The sequence below is a fragment of the Oenanthe melanoleuca genome, chromosome 20, assembly GCF_029582105.1.
Source record: "Oenanthe melanoleuca isolate GR-GAL-2019-014 chromosome 20, OMel1.0, whole genome shotgun sequence".
Classification (NCBI taxonomy): domain Eukaryota; kingdom Metazoa; phylum Chordata; class Aves; order Passeriformes; family Muscicapidae; genus Oenanthe; species Oenanthe melanoleuca.
In genome coordinates, this window is record NC_079353.1 from 13465661 (window position 1) to 13484243 (window position 18583).

The window sequence follows — 18583 nt, forward strand, 5'->3', positions numbered from 1 at the left end:
GCAGCCCCTCCCGGCCCTGCCTGCGCTCACAGCAGCCGCCACCGCCCGCTCCACCGGCAGCGCTGCGGGCAAACAAAAGGCACCGAGCGCGAAGGAAGCCAAAGGATGTAAACGCCCCCGGAGTCAGGAGACGTGTCCCTTCACCAAGAGGACAGCAGGGCTGGAACAGGCGATGCCAGCGCGGTCCCGGCCTTGGCGGGGCAATGCCCGGGGCAGGAGAGCCCCAGCTCGGGCTTTGGGAACCGGGGCAGTGGAGTGAAGGGGAAACGCTGCAGGTGAGCAGCAGCCAGGCCTGGTCCGGAGCTGGGGGCTGGTTTGGGCTTTAACCTCATTAAAAGGATTAATAACTATCGGCTGTCTCAGTTTGGGCTCACCACAATTCCTTCAGCTGATCCCCAGCTGATACTCAGGGATGCAACATGGTGAGTGGAAGAACCTCCAGTGAAATCAGAATTTTCTGGAGTGTTGTGGGGATATTTCTTGTCTCAGAGGTTGGGAATCTGGGCTGTGAGCTGGTCACAAGAAGGATGCTTTCCCAGGGCACAGGGTGCAAAACCAGTTCCTAAAAGGAGTGAACTGGGAGCAGATCAGCAGATTTCTGCTGGATTTGGAGCTGTCTCAGCTGGTGCTGGAGCCAGTGAAAAGGCTGGACCATGTTCTTCCAAAGGCAGAAGGAGTCTATCACAGAGAAAAGAGGGATTTGCATTAAAAATTAGTGTCACCTAGCAGTGGAACTTGGCCCTTGGTGGGAAAGGATGCCATTTTTAGTGGGGAAAGAAGATGCATCTGTTAGAGTCTGTTACAGTAATCTTCTCACTCAGGCCTGCCCCATCCTGACCCATTGCAATGGCTCCCAGATCTATCTTTGTCCTTACTTCAGCCTCTTCCCTCTGGCCTCCTCTTCAGCATCTCTTCACCACCACCACGGACGTGCTCTGGCCACCTGGGGAAGCTGTGCAGATCCCTGGCTCCTCTCCCCTCCCGGGGACTGACACCAGGCAGACAACGTGCTGGGGCTTGACAGTGCCTCTTCTGAGTGTAAAGTACAGAGAGAAATATATACACACATCTACAGGGGCATCCACAGGGATACAGGTGTGGCTGGGGCAGGTGTGGCTCCAGGAGGAGGGGGCTTGCTCAGATGGGACCACCAGCCACGGTGATGCCACCCCAGGCTGGCCACCCCTCCTGGCACGGTGGCCAAGGGCTCTGGCGTGGCACTGGGATGGTGCTTTGATTCCTGAGATTCCTTTTAAGGACGATTTAAAAAAAAAACACCGTGAGGCACCAGGAGCAGCCTGGCTGATCTGGCCACGGAGACTCCACCAGTGCTTTCAGCCACAAGCCCCTTCGGGACTGGCAGTGGGGGGGTTATCTTATGACAAAATGTAGCTAAGGAATCAAGGAGGGAGAGGAGTATTTGCTGGTTTTGCAGGGTGGAAGCATTATTTAGTGTCATTGATGAGATTTTCCTAAAAATCCCAAATCTTGTGGCTTCATTGCTCTTGTCACTCCCGCTCGGTGTCTCTGTGACGTGCCAGCCAGACTGTACATGGAGTCATGATGTGGGGAAAGGCACTGATGTCACAGGCTTATCAGGACAAACAGGTTTCACCGGGAAAGGTGGCTTCCAGGAGCAGTGGTTTCACTGGGAATACCCATTTCCCACGGAAGGCTGCTGGGGAGGGGCGGCGTGGCCCTCCATGCCGGCGGCTCCAGGGTGGCGGCCCGGGCGGCATCGAGGGCGCGGCGAGGGCGAGCAGGAGGAGGATGAGGAGCGCGGGCCGGGCGTGCGGGGTGTGGAGCGGAGCCGCCGCCGTGTCCCCGGTGTCCGTGGGGGCCGCACCGGCGGGGCCGGGCCCGGGGGAGCCCCTGGGCGGCGGAGCGAGGTCAGTAGTTGCAGTGGCGCTGGCAGGGCTGGTGGACGAAGGCCCCCGGGAGCTGCTTGGCGCGGCGGGACGGGCGCTGCCGGGCGCGGTTCTGCCGCTGCAGCGCCTTCTGGCCCAGGCGGTGCCGCTCCGCCAGCTGCCTGGCCCGCTGCGCCCGCTGCGCCTGGCCCAGCTTGTCCAGCGCCGCCGCCTTCACCGGCAGCGCCCGGCCGTGGTGCAGCACCGGCAGCTCCGGCCGCGGCTCCGGCAGCGCCCTGCGGGGACAGCGCGGTCAGCGCCCGGCACGGGAACCCGGCACGGGACAGAGCCAGGGACCGGCGGGACAGAGCCAGGGACCGGCGGGACCGAGCCACCGACCGGCGGGACCGAGCCACCGACTGCCGGGACAGAGCCACCGACCGGCGGGACCGAGCCACCGACCGGCGGGGACCGAGCCACCGACCGGCGGGACCGAGCCAGCGGCCGGCGGGGACAGAGCCACCGACCGGCGGGACCGAGCCACCGACCGGCGGGGACCGAGCCACCGACCGGCGGGACCGAGCCAGCGGCCGGCGGGACCGAGCCAGCGGCCGGCGGGGACAGAGCCACCGACCGGCGGGGACAGAGCCAGCAGCCGGCGGGGACAGAGCCAGCAGCCGGCGGGGACAGAGCCAGCAGCCGGCGGGGACAGAGCCACCGACCGGCGGGACCGAGCCACCGACCGGCGGGGACAGAGCCAGCGGCCGGCGGGGACAGAGCCACCGACTGCCGGCGGGGACAGAGCCACCGACCGGGGTGTCCACCGATTGCCGGGACAGAGCCACTGACCAGGAGGACAGGGCCACCGGAAGGCGGGGACAGAGCCACCGACCGCCGGCACGGCCCCTGCCCCGGCAGGCTCTGGGACACCCGAAACACCCACCGGGAACTCCACTGTGTCCAAGTCCCTTAAGCCTGGTCTGTCTCCATCCCACCGTGACCCCTTTGGAGCCTTGGCTACTCTTCAGGCTCCCTGCAGCCCTTCCCTACCCTCTCCAGCACTGAGGTGCCCCTGAAACTCTGGAAATCGAGCTCTGGCCCTCAGGGAGACTTTGGAGAGAAAGAAGTCCTGAAGGAATGGTGTCACCTAGACAAGAACGGTGTCCACTAGCCAGGACCAGTGTCACCTAACCAGGAATGGTGTTCTCTAGACAGGAACAGCTCCCCCCAACTAGGAATGCTGTTCCCTAACCTGGAACAGTGTCTCCTGGCCTGGAGCAAAGCTCATCCCACATTCTTACTTCTCCCCTGCCCCACTGAGGGGCTCCAGGGGAGGTGTTGAAGGGCTGGGACGGGGGACAGCAGGGACCCTAGGGCTTGTCTGGCAGCAGCTGGGCTGAGCACGGGCATGTTCCAGGTTTTTCTGGAGAGCAACCCTGGGGAGAGGGCAGATCGCCAGGATGTGGCCCCACGGAATGGGTGTGGAAGGCTCCAGCCCTCAGGGCTGAGGGGGCAAAGGGGCCATTTGGGGCATTTCTGTTTCATTTCTCCACTGCTTAGCTGGGGTTTGGGGCAAGGAGAAGCTGGTGGTGTCCCACTCCCCACAGCTGTGGGATACATCCCTGCTGAACCACTCTGGGGCCAGCACCCTCCTGCCTGGGCAACCTAGGGGTCTTCAGGGTGCCCAAAGGCCACCATGTCCCACTGGGTTTGCTTTGCTTGGGCCATAGCTATGCAAACCCCCCTGGACAGCTGGCAGAGTGACAGGTGGCACTGGCATGGGTAGCACTGGCAGGAGTGGCTGTGCCAGGACCCTGCTAAGGGAGGGGAGATGAACACAGCCCTCTCTCACCACAGCCCAGTGCCAAGCAGCCATGGCCATCCCAAAATACTACTGAGACCCCTTAGCACAGGATTTTGGCTCATGGGGGCTGTCAGCCGTGCCTGGTGCCAGCTGGGGCACCCTGCCAGATATGCAGGGTGTTCCCTGAGGTGGGCATGGGGACACTGATGTCCCCCACTGCCTCACTGTGTCCATGGGTGAAACACTCCTGGGTCTAGGTGGGGATTTGGGATGGCAGGACTGACCATCCACCCTATGTCCCTCAGTGGGTGCTGCTGGCCCCCCAAACACCCTCAACGTGCACTCACTCTGCAGCATCGTCCTCGGGGCCCTCCCCATCCAGCTCGAGGGTGCTGGTGACGTAGACAGACATGCTGGGGTGCTCGATGAGCAGGTCCTCCATGGGGCTGCTGCCCACGTCGTCGAGGCCGGGCTCCTCTGCAGTAAAACAGGGGGGAGGGGTGACAAACCAACTCTCGTCCATCAAGCAGGGGCCGGCCGGAGCCGGGGGAGCGGCCGGTGGCGGCGGCGGAGCGGGGGGCGCCGGGCGGGGCCGCGCCGAGCGCCCGGTACCGCCAGCAGCCGGGCGGGGCCGGGCGGGGCCGGGGCGGGCACGGCTGCCTGGGACAGGGGTGCAGAGCCATGCGGGGCGCAGCGGGGACACACACATACCATGTACAGTGGGAGGGAGGGAGGGAGGGAGGGAGGGAGGGAGGGGGAGAGAAAGGGGCATCGTTAGTGCGAGAGACACCCACCGCCACCGCAGCGCCACTGCCGGACCCCCCGCTCGGGACCCGGCCCGGAACAGCCAGCCCGGACAAGCTGAACCAGAGCCGGGACACCGGCAGGGCTGACCGCAGCAATGCGCTTCTTTCCTTCTCAAAAGGAGAGAAGGAGGTCAGGCAGTGAGGAACGCTGCTTTCCCCGTTCTGCCGGCACCGAGCCGGGCCGGGCCGGGCCGGGCCGGGCCGGGGAGCACCGACACGCCCGTGCTCACACACACCACGCAGCGCTCCGCAGACATGGAAACCAAGCACACAGCGCAGAAAAACAGTCCACACCTTTTCTCTGGAAGAAATCATGGGAATAAATTCTTCAGCAAAGGTTTTCACTGTGCCTTCAACTCCAGCCTGTTAGAGGCCAAATTTTGAGTGGCTGATCCAGAAGCTGACACCACTCCCCCCTCCCAGCCTCCCATGCCTTCCTTTCCTCACGTCTACCTGGCAACAGCACCTGGGCCGGGGCTTTCCTAGGCTGCCCGTGCTTGGAATTACTGGTGCTGTAATGGGAAGGAAGCACGCACCAAATGTGGGATGCCCACACCCATTCCTGAACTCATCAGGGGGGTTTGAGGGAACTGGTGAGGGGAAGGCAGTGCAGTATCTATACCGGCCCTGCAGCTGGGCGAGGGAGCAGGAGGAGGCACAGACAAATCTGCTCTTGCGTGGAGAAACAGAGCATGGGACCGAGTATTCCTGGCTCAGTGCATCCCCAGCTCCTCCTGCAGCTGATGCCCCAGCCTAGGGCTCAGGACAGGCCACAGTTGGCCTTGCAAACACAGGAATGTCTTTCTCCAGGTCAGAGGATATCAGTCTATTAATAGTTGTTGACATGCTGGGCTGCAGATTGTTTATCAGCGTGGAGACAGCCACTGAGCCTGGCACTCCCACAACAGGGGTCTGTGGGCACGGAGAGCAAGGGACTACCCTGTGCCCATCCTTTGCCAAGGTGGGGTTTAATGTCACAAGCAATACTTTGGGATCCTCAAGTACCTCAGTGATGCTGCCACTGATCCTGGGAAATGCTCTTTGCTCTCTCCCTGGGTGCTAAGCAGGGCCAGGCTAAACAAGGGAGCAAGAGTAGCATCAGAAATATTCTGGGAAGGGAATTACTGAGTAATTCAGGTGCATTTGGAACACAGGGGCAATGACCAGGCTGACAGAGGCTGAATCCAGAGGCTCCCTAGGCTGCCTCTCTGCTGCTGGGAGCTGTTGCTGGCCACCACAGCTCCAAGGGGAAGGATGGGGCTGCAGTCTCCAGGTTTGGTTTCTGGAGTGTTCGGTATAACTCAAGCCACAGAAACAGGGCTGAAAGAATCTGGTCCCCCACTGCTGAGGGACTGCTGTGGGAACAGACTGCAGCTGAATTAGCAGTGGGATGGCATTCACAGGCAGGCACTGCTGGAAGCCAGCACTGCACCAAGAGCTGAGGCACTTCCCTGCAAATACATGGGAGTGTTTTGTGCCAGAGTCAAGGTCTGGTCCCCTCTGAGCCATCTGCAGTCTGGACCCAGGGATCAGGGCACCCTGTAGCATTTCTCTGGCTGGGGAAGCTCCTGGCTCCTCCTGCCATGCTTCAGGCTCCCTGCAGCTGCTGCCAGCTGGCCCTGACACGTGGCAGCTGCACAACCACTGCTCCAGGGATCTCCTCACCACAACCCCTGCCATGGCACTGCTGTGACCCTCCCTCACAGTCACCTGCATGCCCAGAGGACAGTTGTCCATGCCTACACCACCCACCACCTCCAGCAGCTCTCCACAGTGCTCCACCAGCATGGGGCTGGCCCTGTCCCCCGTCCCAGTCTTGCTCTGGTCCCCTCTCCAAGTCACTGCATATGGGGAAAAAAAGCCCTAAGGGACAACTGGAACCACAAAAACAAGCATGGGGAACAGGCAGGGAACATCTGCTCAGTGACCTGCTGCCTGCAAGAGGGAGGACAAAACCCTCCTCTTAAACCTGCATGATACATCTGTGGTCCTCTAAGCTGGGGCATCACAACCAACCAAGGGCTACCAAAGCAGGGCACAGCCATCAGGAGCTCCTGCACAGGAAGGAGGGTTTGTCTCTGGCAAACTGGAGTTGTAAGGAAAACATCATTGCAATTGGCTGAGTCATCAATCTACAACAGAAACTCCCAAGGTCTGAAGAGAGGAATTCAATCTGCCTGGCTGGTGTCAAACAGGGCTCAGGATGGCTCTGGAAATGGGGAGCCCTGGGGGCTCTCTAGGTACAGGCACCTGGAGCCAAACATCCCTTGTGCTTGGCATGTGCAGTGGGAACAATTTGGGAAGACAACCCCCATGGAGCTGAGATTTACTCCTCTCAAATGACCCAAACATGGCCAGATCCCTGGTGGCACATGCCCAGCTGGGACAGGCAGGCACCACTCTCTCCTGCCCTCACATGGGGACAATCCCACCCCCCCAGCACCCCACAGCTGGGGTCTCCCAGGGGAACAGGCTCCCATTTTGCTTTCTGCAGGGGCAGGGAGCAGCTGAGCTTGGCTCCTCCTGGAAAAGTGCTGTCCAGGACACAGCTCAGCCAAGGCCATGGCAGTGGCAGAGCCTGCCAGGGCTGGGTCCCCCCACCCCACCGACCCCGTGGGCAGGATCACACCAAAACTCTGGGTGATCTCCCTGGCTGGTACCTTGCCAGGATCCCCCCCTGGCACCTGCAGGGCTCCTGTGCAGCAGCAACCCCAGCTGGAGATGCTGATGCTGCACCATCACTGGGAGAGGAAAGGGAAAAAGGAGGAGCAGGTCAGGGGCAGCTGCAGTGACCACAGGGCTGGGCACCATGGGCAGAGCATGGGAACCAGGGGAGAAAAATGAAGGGCAGAGCTGCTCCCATGTGGTGTAAGCTCACCTGCTGACATCTCAAGGGTTTGCCCAGCTCTGGAGAGACAAGGTGCAGCAGAGGCTGTGGGAAGCCAGTTCTGTTGCTTTTCTCACCTGCAAGATCAATTATGAGCCAGCCATCCTCCTCCTCCTCTTCCTCCACAAAGGGTTTGGGCTCCTCCAGGCCCTCTGGCGTGTTGCTGTCACTGAAGAAGAGGCTGGTGAGACGCTGAAACATGGTGGGGAGCAGTCCAGCAGGATGGATGGAGCTACTGCTGGGCACCAGCTTCCAGGCACAGACACAGGGGAGATGGGCAGGGAGGGGAAAAAGAGCCCTCGAGGTCCCAGTGACAGAGATGTTTGGCTGCCAGACAAATCAGAGCAGAGCAGCTGTGAGGTTCTTCACTTGGCTTCAGTGCAAAGGCCTGCAAAAGGGAGAGAAAAAGGAACAGCACATTAAAACAGGCTGGCAGTGTGGCCCTCCTGCATCCCAGGGGCTCAGGTGGGCTCAAGGGGACAGCAAAAAGGTGGCTCTGGCACTGCTCTGTGCCATGGGCTGTCCCAGCTGATGGAGTATCTGAAGGCAGCAGTGGAGGGCTGGGTGCCTGTGCCCTGCAGCAAGCCCCACATTGTGTCCCCATCCTCATGGGTGGGCTGTCCCAGGAGACCCATCCCCAGGAGCTGGCAAGGACACAGCAGACACTCTCCCTAAGTCAGGCAAACATGCCAAGTTCCTTGCAGCAGGCAGGGCAAGGAATCACAGAATCCCAGACTGGTTTGGACTGGGAGGGACCTTAAAGGCTCATAACATTCCACCCCTTGCCCTGGGCAGGGACACCCTCCACTGTCCCAGGGTGCTCCAAGCCCCATCCAGCCTGGCCTTGGGCACTGCCAGGGATCCAGGGGCAGCCACAGCTGCTCTGGGCACCCTGTGCCAGGACCTGCCCACCCTCACAGGGAGCAATTCCCCCCCAATATCCCATCTAACCCTGCCCTCTGGCAGTGGGAAGCCATTCCCTTGTCCTGTCACTCCATTCCCTTTTCCAAAGTCCCATTTCCAGATCTTTTGGAACCTCTTTAGGCACTGGAAGGGGCTCTAAGCTTTCACTGGATCCTCTTCTCCAGGTAAGCATCCCCAGCTCTCCCAGCCTGTCCCAGAGGTGAGGGGCTTCAGCCTTTGGAGCATCTTTGTGGTCTCCTCTGGACTCACTCCAGCAGCTCCAAATCCTTCTGATGTTGGGTCCCACAGGTGGGGTCTCACCTGAGTGGGCAGAGGGGCAGAGGTCCCCCCCCCCCATCTGCTACCCAGCTTGGCTCTCTGGGCTGCCAGCACACACATCCAGCCTCTCATCCAGGCCCTTCGTGGGTGTGTGCTTCACCTCTGCTCAGCTCATCACTGTTTTATCCCTGGGAAAGCAAATTGCCTCCAGTGTGGGAAGGTCAGCACCCATCAATTTCCTTAATGACTGCCAAGCTCCTGGAGGCACAGGAATGGCAGCCAAAAGGTGCAGAGTGTTTGTTATCTGTGTGCCTCTTGGTCCAGAGACATTAAAGGGGCAGTAAAAGGCCATAAAATGCCATCAGGAGCTCAGTGCAGTGAGAGGGAACAGCTGGCTACTGCCATGCTTGGCACACTGATGTGAGTACTTTTAAAGGGTAAATCCCCATTTCATGGCAAAGCCCATGATCAACACGACCCTTCAGCCAGGGGAAACTCTATCTGCTCTAGGCAGCATGGAAAGGGAAGGGTGCAGGAGACACCATGTGTCCATACACACCCCAGTCCTCCAGCAGGTCAAGTTCCAGCTCAGCCCTGCTGCCCTGTGAAGTGGCTTCCCCAGCCCCAGCCTCCTGCACTTCTGCAGCTCAGGCTCTCTTTTATTCACCCCTGTGGGATGGCAATGCCTTTTACAGTCTCTCAGGTGCCTTGGTAGGAACTGCTCTACAATGCAGAAAATGAGAAATCAGAGGAGCCTTCCCCTGGGATGGCATCCCCTGGACCTCAGGGGCTCTGAACTCTGACACTCCCAGATGCAGAAGGGAGTGATGGAGCATGGAGCAGCCCTGCAGCACCCAGCTCTCCCTCTCTGGTATGGCCAGGGCAGCAGTGTGACACTACCTGTCCCCTGGAGCAGGTCTCAAGCCCCTGGTGACTTCTGCTGTCCCAGAGGCCCAAGGCAGACCGTGAGCCACAGCCATGCCCTGCTGCACTCTGCGGTGCTCAGGGGTCCAGCCCAGCTTCCCACTCACTCTGGGATGGCTCAGCTGAGGCTTGTGGAGCCTCTCACCAGGAAGAATCAGAAGTCAGAGAGGACTCTCTGCTCTGTGTCCTAGGAGGGCCCCAGGCTTCCCCTGGAGGCACTGAGCAGGGAGGGTTGGGGCACTCAGACATGACAGAGTTGTTTCTCTGACCCCACAGCCATTCTGTTACCCTCCATGCTATCAATTAAATCAGCCAGACACCCCCTTTACCTGGATCATTAAAGCATATAATATAAGTCAGGGAAGCAACATGAAGAGGGGCTGGTGCCAGCTGGGCTTTGCATGGACTCTGGTGTGCTCCATCCCTCCCACAGGATGTCCAAGAGCATCCATTCCACCAAGCCAGGCTGGCAAAGGCCACCCTGGGCAGCCCTGAGTGCTGTGACACAGCCAGGCTTCATCATGCCAGCTCAGCCTGGAAACCTGGCACCTGCCTGAGCACTCACCTAGTCAGTAAATATGACTGAATATTATTTTTTAAAGAGGTTTATTCAATATCTAATTGTGGCAGAAACTCCACAGCCCCCAGGTCCCTGCTAGTGATGTCCCAGAGTCTCCCACTGTTTGTACCTCCCCAGGTGCCCAGGCAGGAGGGACTGGGGCAGCTCATGGCAGGCACAGGGATCACAGGGGCCAGTCCCCTGAGGCCAGCATGGCCCTGGCTCAGTGTGAGGCCAGGAGTGGGTCCATGTGCTTATTGGGCTGGGGCATTGCCAGGCTGGCAGAAGTGCTGAGCCAAAGCTGACCCCAGTATCACAGTGGGGCTGGGGACAGCAGGGTCCCCAGTGCTGTGCCCCAAGCCCACTGCACTAGGAGGACACTCTCAATGCTCTTGACTTAGCTCATGCAATTAAATGTCAGTCTTTATCCCTGTCTAGGTATGGATGCCACCCAACAGCAGAGCTGGGGACAAGATCTGGCACACAGGGACAGGGGAAGACAGTGGCCCCAGTCTGGCTGCCAGGGGAAGGTCACCCAGAAAAGCACCCAAGCAGCTAGCACAGGTCAGGGGCTGATCCAGGAAGGGATTTTCCCTGTTGTCTAAGCAAAGTCAGCCTGGAATGTCTCTCTGCAGTGATTGCTTCTCATGCTCTGCAGGCTTGGCTTTGGGAGCCCCCTGCAAGGGCTCCTCCTCCAGCAGGCTCAAAGTCAAATGACCAATGACATGGTCAGAACCTTTCAGTTTTCCTTTGTCAAATAATGACAAAAGCTTTCACAGGACAGTAGGAAAGCTGCTCCCCAGGAACAGCTCAGAACACCTGCCTGCTTAGGGACCAGTCCCCAGAAAATCACAGGATGCAGGCAAGGGGAGTAAAGCACCTGGACTCCCCAGGTGCCCACCCCAACTCAGAGGCAATTTGTCTTTTCTGAAGACACAACAGACATTATTATTTTTTATTAATAAAAATGCTATCCCATGGCAGGTGTGTGGGATGAGAAGCTCAGTAAGGTCCCTTCCAACCCCACCCAGTCTGTGAGTCTGCAATCTCCAATCATGCTAGAAGGGAGCAGCTCCTGGATTGAGCAGCCACCAAGATCCTCCATCAGCTCATCATGGAGGGCTCAGGGTGACCTGCTCAGCCCTTCAAAAGGCAAGAGACACTCCCTGGCCACCAGACAGTGAGATGGCCACGTGCCACCTCCATCCCTGCAGGTCCCACCAAGCACTTCCCTGTTTGGGGCAGCCAGTAGCAGATCAAGCTCTGAAGTTTATCCTTGTATTGGAAAGCCTCTGCTTTCCCTGCAGCAAACACTTGCCCCATTTACATCAGGGCATGGAGGGCTGGCAGCCTCAATGGGAACTGCAGCACAGGAGGGACCTGCCTGTGTCCCTGTCAGGGGACTGAAGTCAATCTGTGCCTTGTCACCAGGCAGGGGTGGTGCCCACAGAACCAGTCTGGACATGGCTTCTCGTCCTCTCAGGTCCCTTCCTCCAGCTTTCCTGTGTCTGCAGGTGCCCCACATCTTTGGGGGACGTGTGTCCCAGGTGTCCCCCCTTGGGACACAAGGACACTGCCTGTGTGCCACATCCTTGGGGCTGAGCTGCCCCAGAGACCACACACTGAGCCCCTGGCCCCTGCCAGAGCTGGGGCCACCACCACAGGACAGCTGCCATCCTTCCCAGGCTTCCACAAATCCCCTGGCTCAGGATGTCAACCCCATGCCAGGCACTGCCAGCACAAGGGGACAGCCCACCAGAGACACTCACTTGGGCACAGATGAGTTTCTAAATGAATTATGTTTCTCAAAATCCTTCCAGAAAGTCCAGCAGCCTTTTATAACAAGCCAGAAGGTATTAAAAATATTAAATTCAAAGTGGAAGTAAGGAAACCACAATGTATCAAGTTATTTTTCCCCTTCAGAAACCTCGACACAATAATTAGTTTTCTGAGTCACTGTGGCTGCAAATAACCCCAGGAGCTAAGAATAGGGAACAGGCTCAGCAGCAAAGGGACGGGGCAGGAGCTGCAGCTCGCAGGACTGGCAGCTCTCAAAAGTCACAGCCTGCAAGAACAACAGCAGCTCCCCTTGGAAATGGCAACAGGCTCCCTGAAAGTTTCCATAAATACTTGGTGGCAGAGGGATGCTGCTGACAGGCAGCAGGAGCAGGCCTTCCTCAGCCCTGCACACTCATCCCAGCAGGAGCCAGAGGTACACATCAGGTGCCTTCCTCCAAACCACTTGGGAAATGGGATTTTCAACTAATTTGACCTAAATAAGACAAGAGTCTCACAGGCTTGCTGTGCTGGATGTGTGAAAATCCTCAGCCTGGCACAGAAACACAAAACACAGGAGGAGATTTGGCAGCTCAGGGGAGCTCTGCTCATCATCCCAGAAATGACCCCTGAATCATCCTTCTGCTGTCCTCTACCCACCCCATCAAGGGAGGGACCAGAACTGTCAGGGACCTGCCTGAGACTGTTTGGCAGGGCTGAATTAACATGCTTGGTTCCACAAAAACTGTGCCACTGATCCCATTGCTCTGCCAGCAGGCCCATTGGGATGGGATTCCCTTGGGGGAGCCCTGGGCACAGGGGCAGAGCTGACCCCAAGGTGCTGCCAACACAGGCAGGCTGATTGAAGCAAAACAGAGGCTGAGTCACAGCCACAGCCTCTTCCATGGCAGATCAGGGGAGTGGAGGGGGGGAAGGCAGAGAGCAGTTTGAAAAATCCCAAAAATCTCTTCATCATGAGACTTTTTATTAATGGCAGATCAAGACAGGACCTGGGAGGGCTTTCCTCAGCCAGTCCAGGGTCTCAGCTGGGACTGGAGTCCCCACATGCTCCTCCAGACCCTGCCTAAAGGAGGGGGAGCCTGCAGAATGAGGAGGAGATGTTTTTTCTGGAGCTGGTCTCTGCATCCATGCTGGCTCTTGTGTTGCTGCTGCAGGAAGGTCCTTACCCCAAGGGTAAATGTGACCTTGTGCTGCTTGATATCATTCACACACAGTCCTGGAAAATCTGCCAGTGGCTGGCAGGATCTAGGAAATTTTAGATTTGCCATGAGCTGTGCTATGAAATTTTAGAACTTTCCTCTCTGGGATGTGCTGGGTGAAGCATCCCAAGGAGTGAAGCATCCCGAGGAGCTGCACACTGGGAGGGGAGCAGCCCACCCTTACAGCCTCCATAAATCCCAGAGCCTGAGCAGCACCTGGCACACTGGATTTTGGCACTGCAAGAACCCCAAACTCCCCAGCAGCTCCCCCCAAGCCCTCCTCACCAGGGTAGGACTTGCTGTGAAGTTGATAAGAAATTAAAAACCCCTTAGATACAGGTTTATGTCACAGGGTTTTTCAGTCTTATAACAAGCAGGTGTTACCATTTTATTATCTGGGGAAAAACTTTTCTATTTTTCCTTTTGTGTTCAGCCAGATAAGCAGCAGTTTGATGCAATGGGTTCCCAACAGTGACAGTGAGTTACAGAAGACAGCTTTTCTTTTTTTGTTTTAGGTTTGTTGAGGGTGGAGAAGGGGGGGTGTGTTTTGGGGGGAGGAAATATAAAAGGAGAGGAAAGATTTATTTTAGAGCAAAACAACACAGTTCTTGGCACTGTGTAGATTAAGCCTGGTGGGAAAGGAGGTCCAGCACAGTCCTGTACCAGAGCCCAACACCTGTTTCTGGGAGGGTTTCTGGGATGGTTTCCTACCCCAGCAAAACCTTGGCATCTGCCCAGCTCAGCCCTCCTCAGTGCTGCTTCAGCACTGGCTATTGCTGAGCTCAAGGGAGACAGTTTAATCCATATTTTGGGATGCCAGGGATGTCTCTTTGCTCAGGTGCTCTGAGCAGGGCTGTAGCTCCCCTACATAAATATGTATATGTATAAAAGAATTACAAGAGTAAAAATGCCCTTTTAAGCCATTTCTACACTCCACAAAGTCCAAGTTTTTTCACAATGAGTCTCCCCAGATGGCAGCAGGATTAGTTTCCAGGGCCTGCCAGGCTCAGCCAACCTGAAGTGAGAGACATGAAATCCAGAGGAAAGTTGCCCTTTTAGCACTTAAGACTTTTTGAGCTGTCCCAAAGGAGGTGCCCTTAGAGCAGCAGCAGCAGAAGGAGATGCTGTGTTTGGTTCTTGAGGGACCCCTGGGTTCAGCATCCTGGGATGTGGTGGAGCTGCCCATGGCACAAACCTCAGCCTGGCATTGTCAGCACCCTCCCCCTGCCACACACAGCACAACTAAACTCAACAAAAACATCAAAGCCTACTTCTGAATCTCATTAAAACTGCTGGGATTAACAAAGACAATCGAGATCTGAAGACAGAGGGACCTAAATCCAAAGCACCAAGGATTTGCTGGAAATAAGTTAAATAGATAACACTTTTCTGTACCAGAGATTTACATCTATTCACATCCTTTACACAAATTTATTTGCTATAGTATACTATATACACTGTATGCTACACAGCATATAATATATAACGTAGGAAGGTGTCCCTGCCAGGACACCCCCTGCAGGGAGTTGAACATTTTTAAGGTCACTGCAAACCCGACTCATTCCGTGGTTCTATGGCATATTTAATATATTGACACATACTTATATTTATATATCCACATTCCTTTTCCAAAACGCCACGTCTTGCACCCGAAAAGCGACTGAACATCACGGGGGGGGAAACACATTTCCTGCTGAGAAAAGCCACAGCAGCGACTGGCGCGGGAGGGACACGGGACCACCCACGCGTGACCACCGCGGGCGAGTCCCCCGCGCCCCGCTCGCCACGGCCACCGCCACGGCCACCGCCATCGCCACCGCCACCGCCATCGCCACCGCCACCGCCCCGGGCCGGCGGGGTCGCGGCGGGACAAGGGGGGAAGCGCTGTGACGTCTCAATGTCATATGCAAATGAGGCGACGTCACCACAGGGCAGCCAATGGGAGCGGGGAACGACCGCGAATCTTAATCCGGTGATGAAGAAACAAACAACAGGCGCGGGGGGGGCCGAGGCCGAGGGGTCCCGGGCCGCCCTCACCCCCCCCCCGAGGCCTCCCCTCACGGCCGAGCGGGCCCGCCAAGCCCCGGGCCCGGCCCCCCCGCGCGCGTCCCGCGGGCACTCACCGGCCCTGCTGTCCCGCTGAGGTAGTGCCGGAGCGGTGCCGGGGCGGTGCCGGAGCGGTGGCGGTGCCGATGTCCGTGTCGGTGTCCGTGTCGGTGTCCGTGTCGGTGCTGGTGCCGGTGCGGACCCCGCGGTTCTGCCGAGCGCGCGCCGCTCCCCCGCACAAATCGGCACCTTCCGACAGCTGATCGTGACGTCACAAAGCGGCCACGCCCCTCTCCGCCACAGCCAATGGGAGCGCGCGCAGGGAGGGCGGGGCCCGCCCCGGGGCGGGGCCGGGTCTCGCTGGGGAGCGGGGTCCGGGGGGGAGCGGGGGAAAGGGGGAGCTCCGGCACCGAGATACAGAGATGGGCGGAAATGAAGAGCTGAAGCCAATGGGAAAATAAATGAATAAATAAATAAAAGCGATAGAGTTCAGTGGCGGCCGCAGCGCCCCGAGGACGCGGGGGGGACAGGAAGGGTGCGGGGGATGTGCCGAAGAGAAGGGACAGAGGCTTGAGGCTTCGCAAACACCCTCTCCCTTCTCACTGCATCCAAAGAGAAACTTCGCTGGGACACGAATGGGGAGGGGCTGCCACCCCTGGATGTGCCACCCAACCGCTACCCACCTGCGAGACGGGGGCGGTTCGTGAAGAACGACACCAGGAACACCCCTGGAGTGTCACAGCCCCCTCGGAATGCTTGGCATCACTAGGTTTGTCCTCAGCATGGGCTGGCCGTGGCGTCGAGGTTTGGTTTGCCATCGTGCCAGGCTTGTCACACGGCAGGATATTGCTGTATAAAGATAGAACATTTATTAAAACAGTCATTAATGGGGCAGTTTGGGTGTCTGAGTCATGCATGGAACAGTTAGGACTCATCTGGCATCACAGGTCAGAACTCCCCACTGTAAATTCACAACAGGTAGAATGAAATTGTCTCTTATTCAACACGAGGTCACAAATTAAATAACATTTAGTCTTCTGTAATTGAAGGATCTTGCTGAAAAGTGTTAAACCATTTTAGGAGGAGAGCTGCCACCCTGCAGAGCTCCCACCCCATTTTGCCAGGAGAGGAGCAGAAGCCTGTGAAGCTTGGAACAGTCCAAACTAGAAAATCCACTCCTTTGGGATGTCCATGGAGAGTATTTTTAGCTGGCCATGGCAATTTCAGCTAATACCCAAGGAGCTGAAGTTGCTGGGCATAGTGGGGGACAATCTGCAGAAGACACCCAGAATTTACAGCATAACTATCCTTGACCCCCGAGCTGGTCCCTGGTGGGAGCCAAGAGCTCCTGCTGCCTATAGAGGTTCCTTTTGCTGCTTCTACTCATCCTGGTTTCACATGGAATGATTACAAGATGGCTTCTGCTGGCTGCAGCAGGAGTGCAGAAATTAACCTTTAATCCTGCTGCCACAGAGGAGGGCATAAATAAATGCAGGAGAATGAATCTCCCTAGGGTGAAACGTGTTCCAGGGTAAATTGCCCCATTTGTGCTGGCATATGCCCTAAAGCACAGGTTTCAATGGGATGACTCCTTCTCCATTCCCATGGGGATGGGAAATGCTTCAATCTCTGCTGCACCCTGCCCTGGTCTTCTACTGCCAAAAGGGGTGGCAGTCCCCTCCAGGGCAGCGTGCAGCCCCCGTGCTTTGCTGCAGGAATAGCTGCTGCACAGACAGTGAAGCAGAGGAAGCTCTCCCGAGCCTGGGGCCATTGGCAGTGGCTGCCAGGCCCTGCTGAGCCTGGCCAGGGGCTGTGGCCGGGGGCTCTGGGCTGGGTGACAGCTGTGCTGTGTGACAGCACAGGAAAACGACTTTAATCTTGCTGGCACAGGGAGCAGTGGGCAGGAAGCTGTGGTAGCCCAACCCTAGTGTGCCTACAATGCTGCAGTGCTGAGCTGGGGTCCAGGTCACTGTGCCTTCTGCCTGTGCATGGGGATAGCAAGGACAGCCTGGAGGGACCCCCTGTCCCCAGGGACAGCAGTGTCTGCTGACACTGAGTAAGGGAAAGGAAACCACAGTGCCTGCCCTGTGGCATCCTGGGGTGGGATGGGGGACACAGGGCATGACACAGGGGACACAGGGCATGACCTGGCTTTGGCCCCTGGCTCTCAGGGCGCTGAGAAAGTCACGCTGGGTTGAGCTGCAAGGCCTGAGGTGGCTGTGCCTGGAGAGGATGAGCAAGCAGCTGACTGCACCTCACCTGCCCACAGGGAATGGGGAGTTAATGGGGTTGTGTGTCACAGCACGAGTCCACTCCAGCAGGAGCCTCAGGCTCTGCTGCTCAGGCACCTAACTGGAGGCACCCTGTGAATTTGGGTGGCTGCTGAAAATAGGAAGGTGATCACACTGCTTCTGCTTCATCCAGGTTTTATGAGCAGTACTGAAAGCCTCTGGCAAGGTGCAAGGCCAGTGTGTAATGCTCATGCTTCATTTCACCTAAAAAATGGCATGCAAAGCAGGCAAAGTGCTCATTATGGAATGGTTTGAATTGCAAGGGCCCTTAAAGATCACCTAGCTCCAAGCCCCATTTACCTGTCCTTTACTAAAAAAAAATGTGCTTGGTCCAAAAATTCCAATAAGATAAGAGATCAGGAAACAATAGTATGTTTGGATCTTTGCAAAGCCCTCCAATAACATGTCTCCAGCATTTGGCATTGACTGAGAAGGGGGTCCCAGGGCACCCCCCAGCCCCAGCTGCCCACTCTGGTTTCCTGCACATGGTCCTTAGGGCGACCCTGCTGCATCCCAAGCAAGTGCTGCTCCTGGCATTCCTGAGATGAGTTTTCCCCAAGCCCAGGGAGCTCTGCCCCAGCCATTCCTCCTGGTGATGCTGAAGTCACCAGGTAACTGCTGAGCACCTGAAGAATCATTTCCCAGCCATGTCCTGGGGCTATGGGTCAGCAGCTGGCTCAGCCCTTGCAGCTCCCAGGTGCCTGAGGGCCACAATCTGAATGAGCCCAGGGCTTGCTGCCACACCATCAGCTGGGGCTGGGAAGAGCAGGTAATGAAGAAGTACATGTGCAGTGTACAGAGATGAGCCTTCCACACAGGCTCTGTGCCAAACAGCAGAAAACAGGCAAATGATCCCTAAAGGATCATCGAGTCCAGCTCTGAAGTGAATGGTCCATGCAGGGTCAAGACCTCACCTCAGTGTTATTGGCACTGTGCTCTGACCAACTGAGCTAATCTCAGGCTCTTTATGAATGAGGAGAAGTTGCTCATTCTCCTTCCCCAAGCCACCCTATGCCAGCATCCCCCATCCCGCTGAGACCCCTTGGGGCACCCACTCCAGTGTGCCAGGAATATGCCCAGACACCCACCCAGCCCCAGTGAAGCAGACTGGGAGGTGCCACAATCACCTCAGCACCTCAGGTGGCTGTTTCCATGCTGCTTGTCCCTTGGGATGGATTTGCCTGGAAGCTTCTGCCTGAAGTTGTTTTTCTGTGTTGTAGATCAAGAAAATGCAACAGGCA

The 18583-nt window shown here is 57.5% G+C and overlaps 1 protein-coding gene across 3 annotated transcripts; it reads right to left on the reverse strand.

Moving 5' to 3' along the window:
- Window positions 1-200: 200 nt before the first annotated feature.
- Window positions 201-15321, reverse strand: TP53INP2 (tumor protein p53 inducible nuclear protein 2). 3 transcript variants are annotated; one of them, XM_056507051.1, is made up of 4 exons: window positions 15129-15321; window positions 7422-7732; window positions 3999-4128; window positions 201-2143 (listed from the first exon to the last, which is right to left on the reverse strand). In XM_056507051.1, the coding sequence occupies exons 2-4, from the start codon at window positions 7543-7545 to the stop codon at window positions 1891-1893; spliced, it is 507 nt and encodes a 168-aa protein (XP_056363026.1). In that variant the 5' UTR covers window positions 7546-7732; window positions 15129-15321; the 3' UTR covers window positions 201-1890. The 3 variants fall into 3 exon arrangements, with proteins under 3 accessions (XP_056363026.1, XP_056363025.1, XP_056363027.1); XM_056507050.1 differs by having other exon boundaries at window positions 3999-4311; window positions 15129-15315; XM_056507052.1 differs by lacking the exon at window positions 15129-15321 and having other exon boundaries at window positions 3999-4307; window positions 7422-7500.
- Between the last annotated feature and the right edge of the window lie 3262 nt (window positions 15322-18583).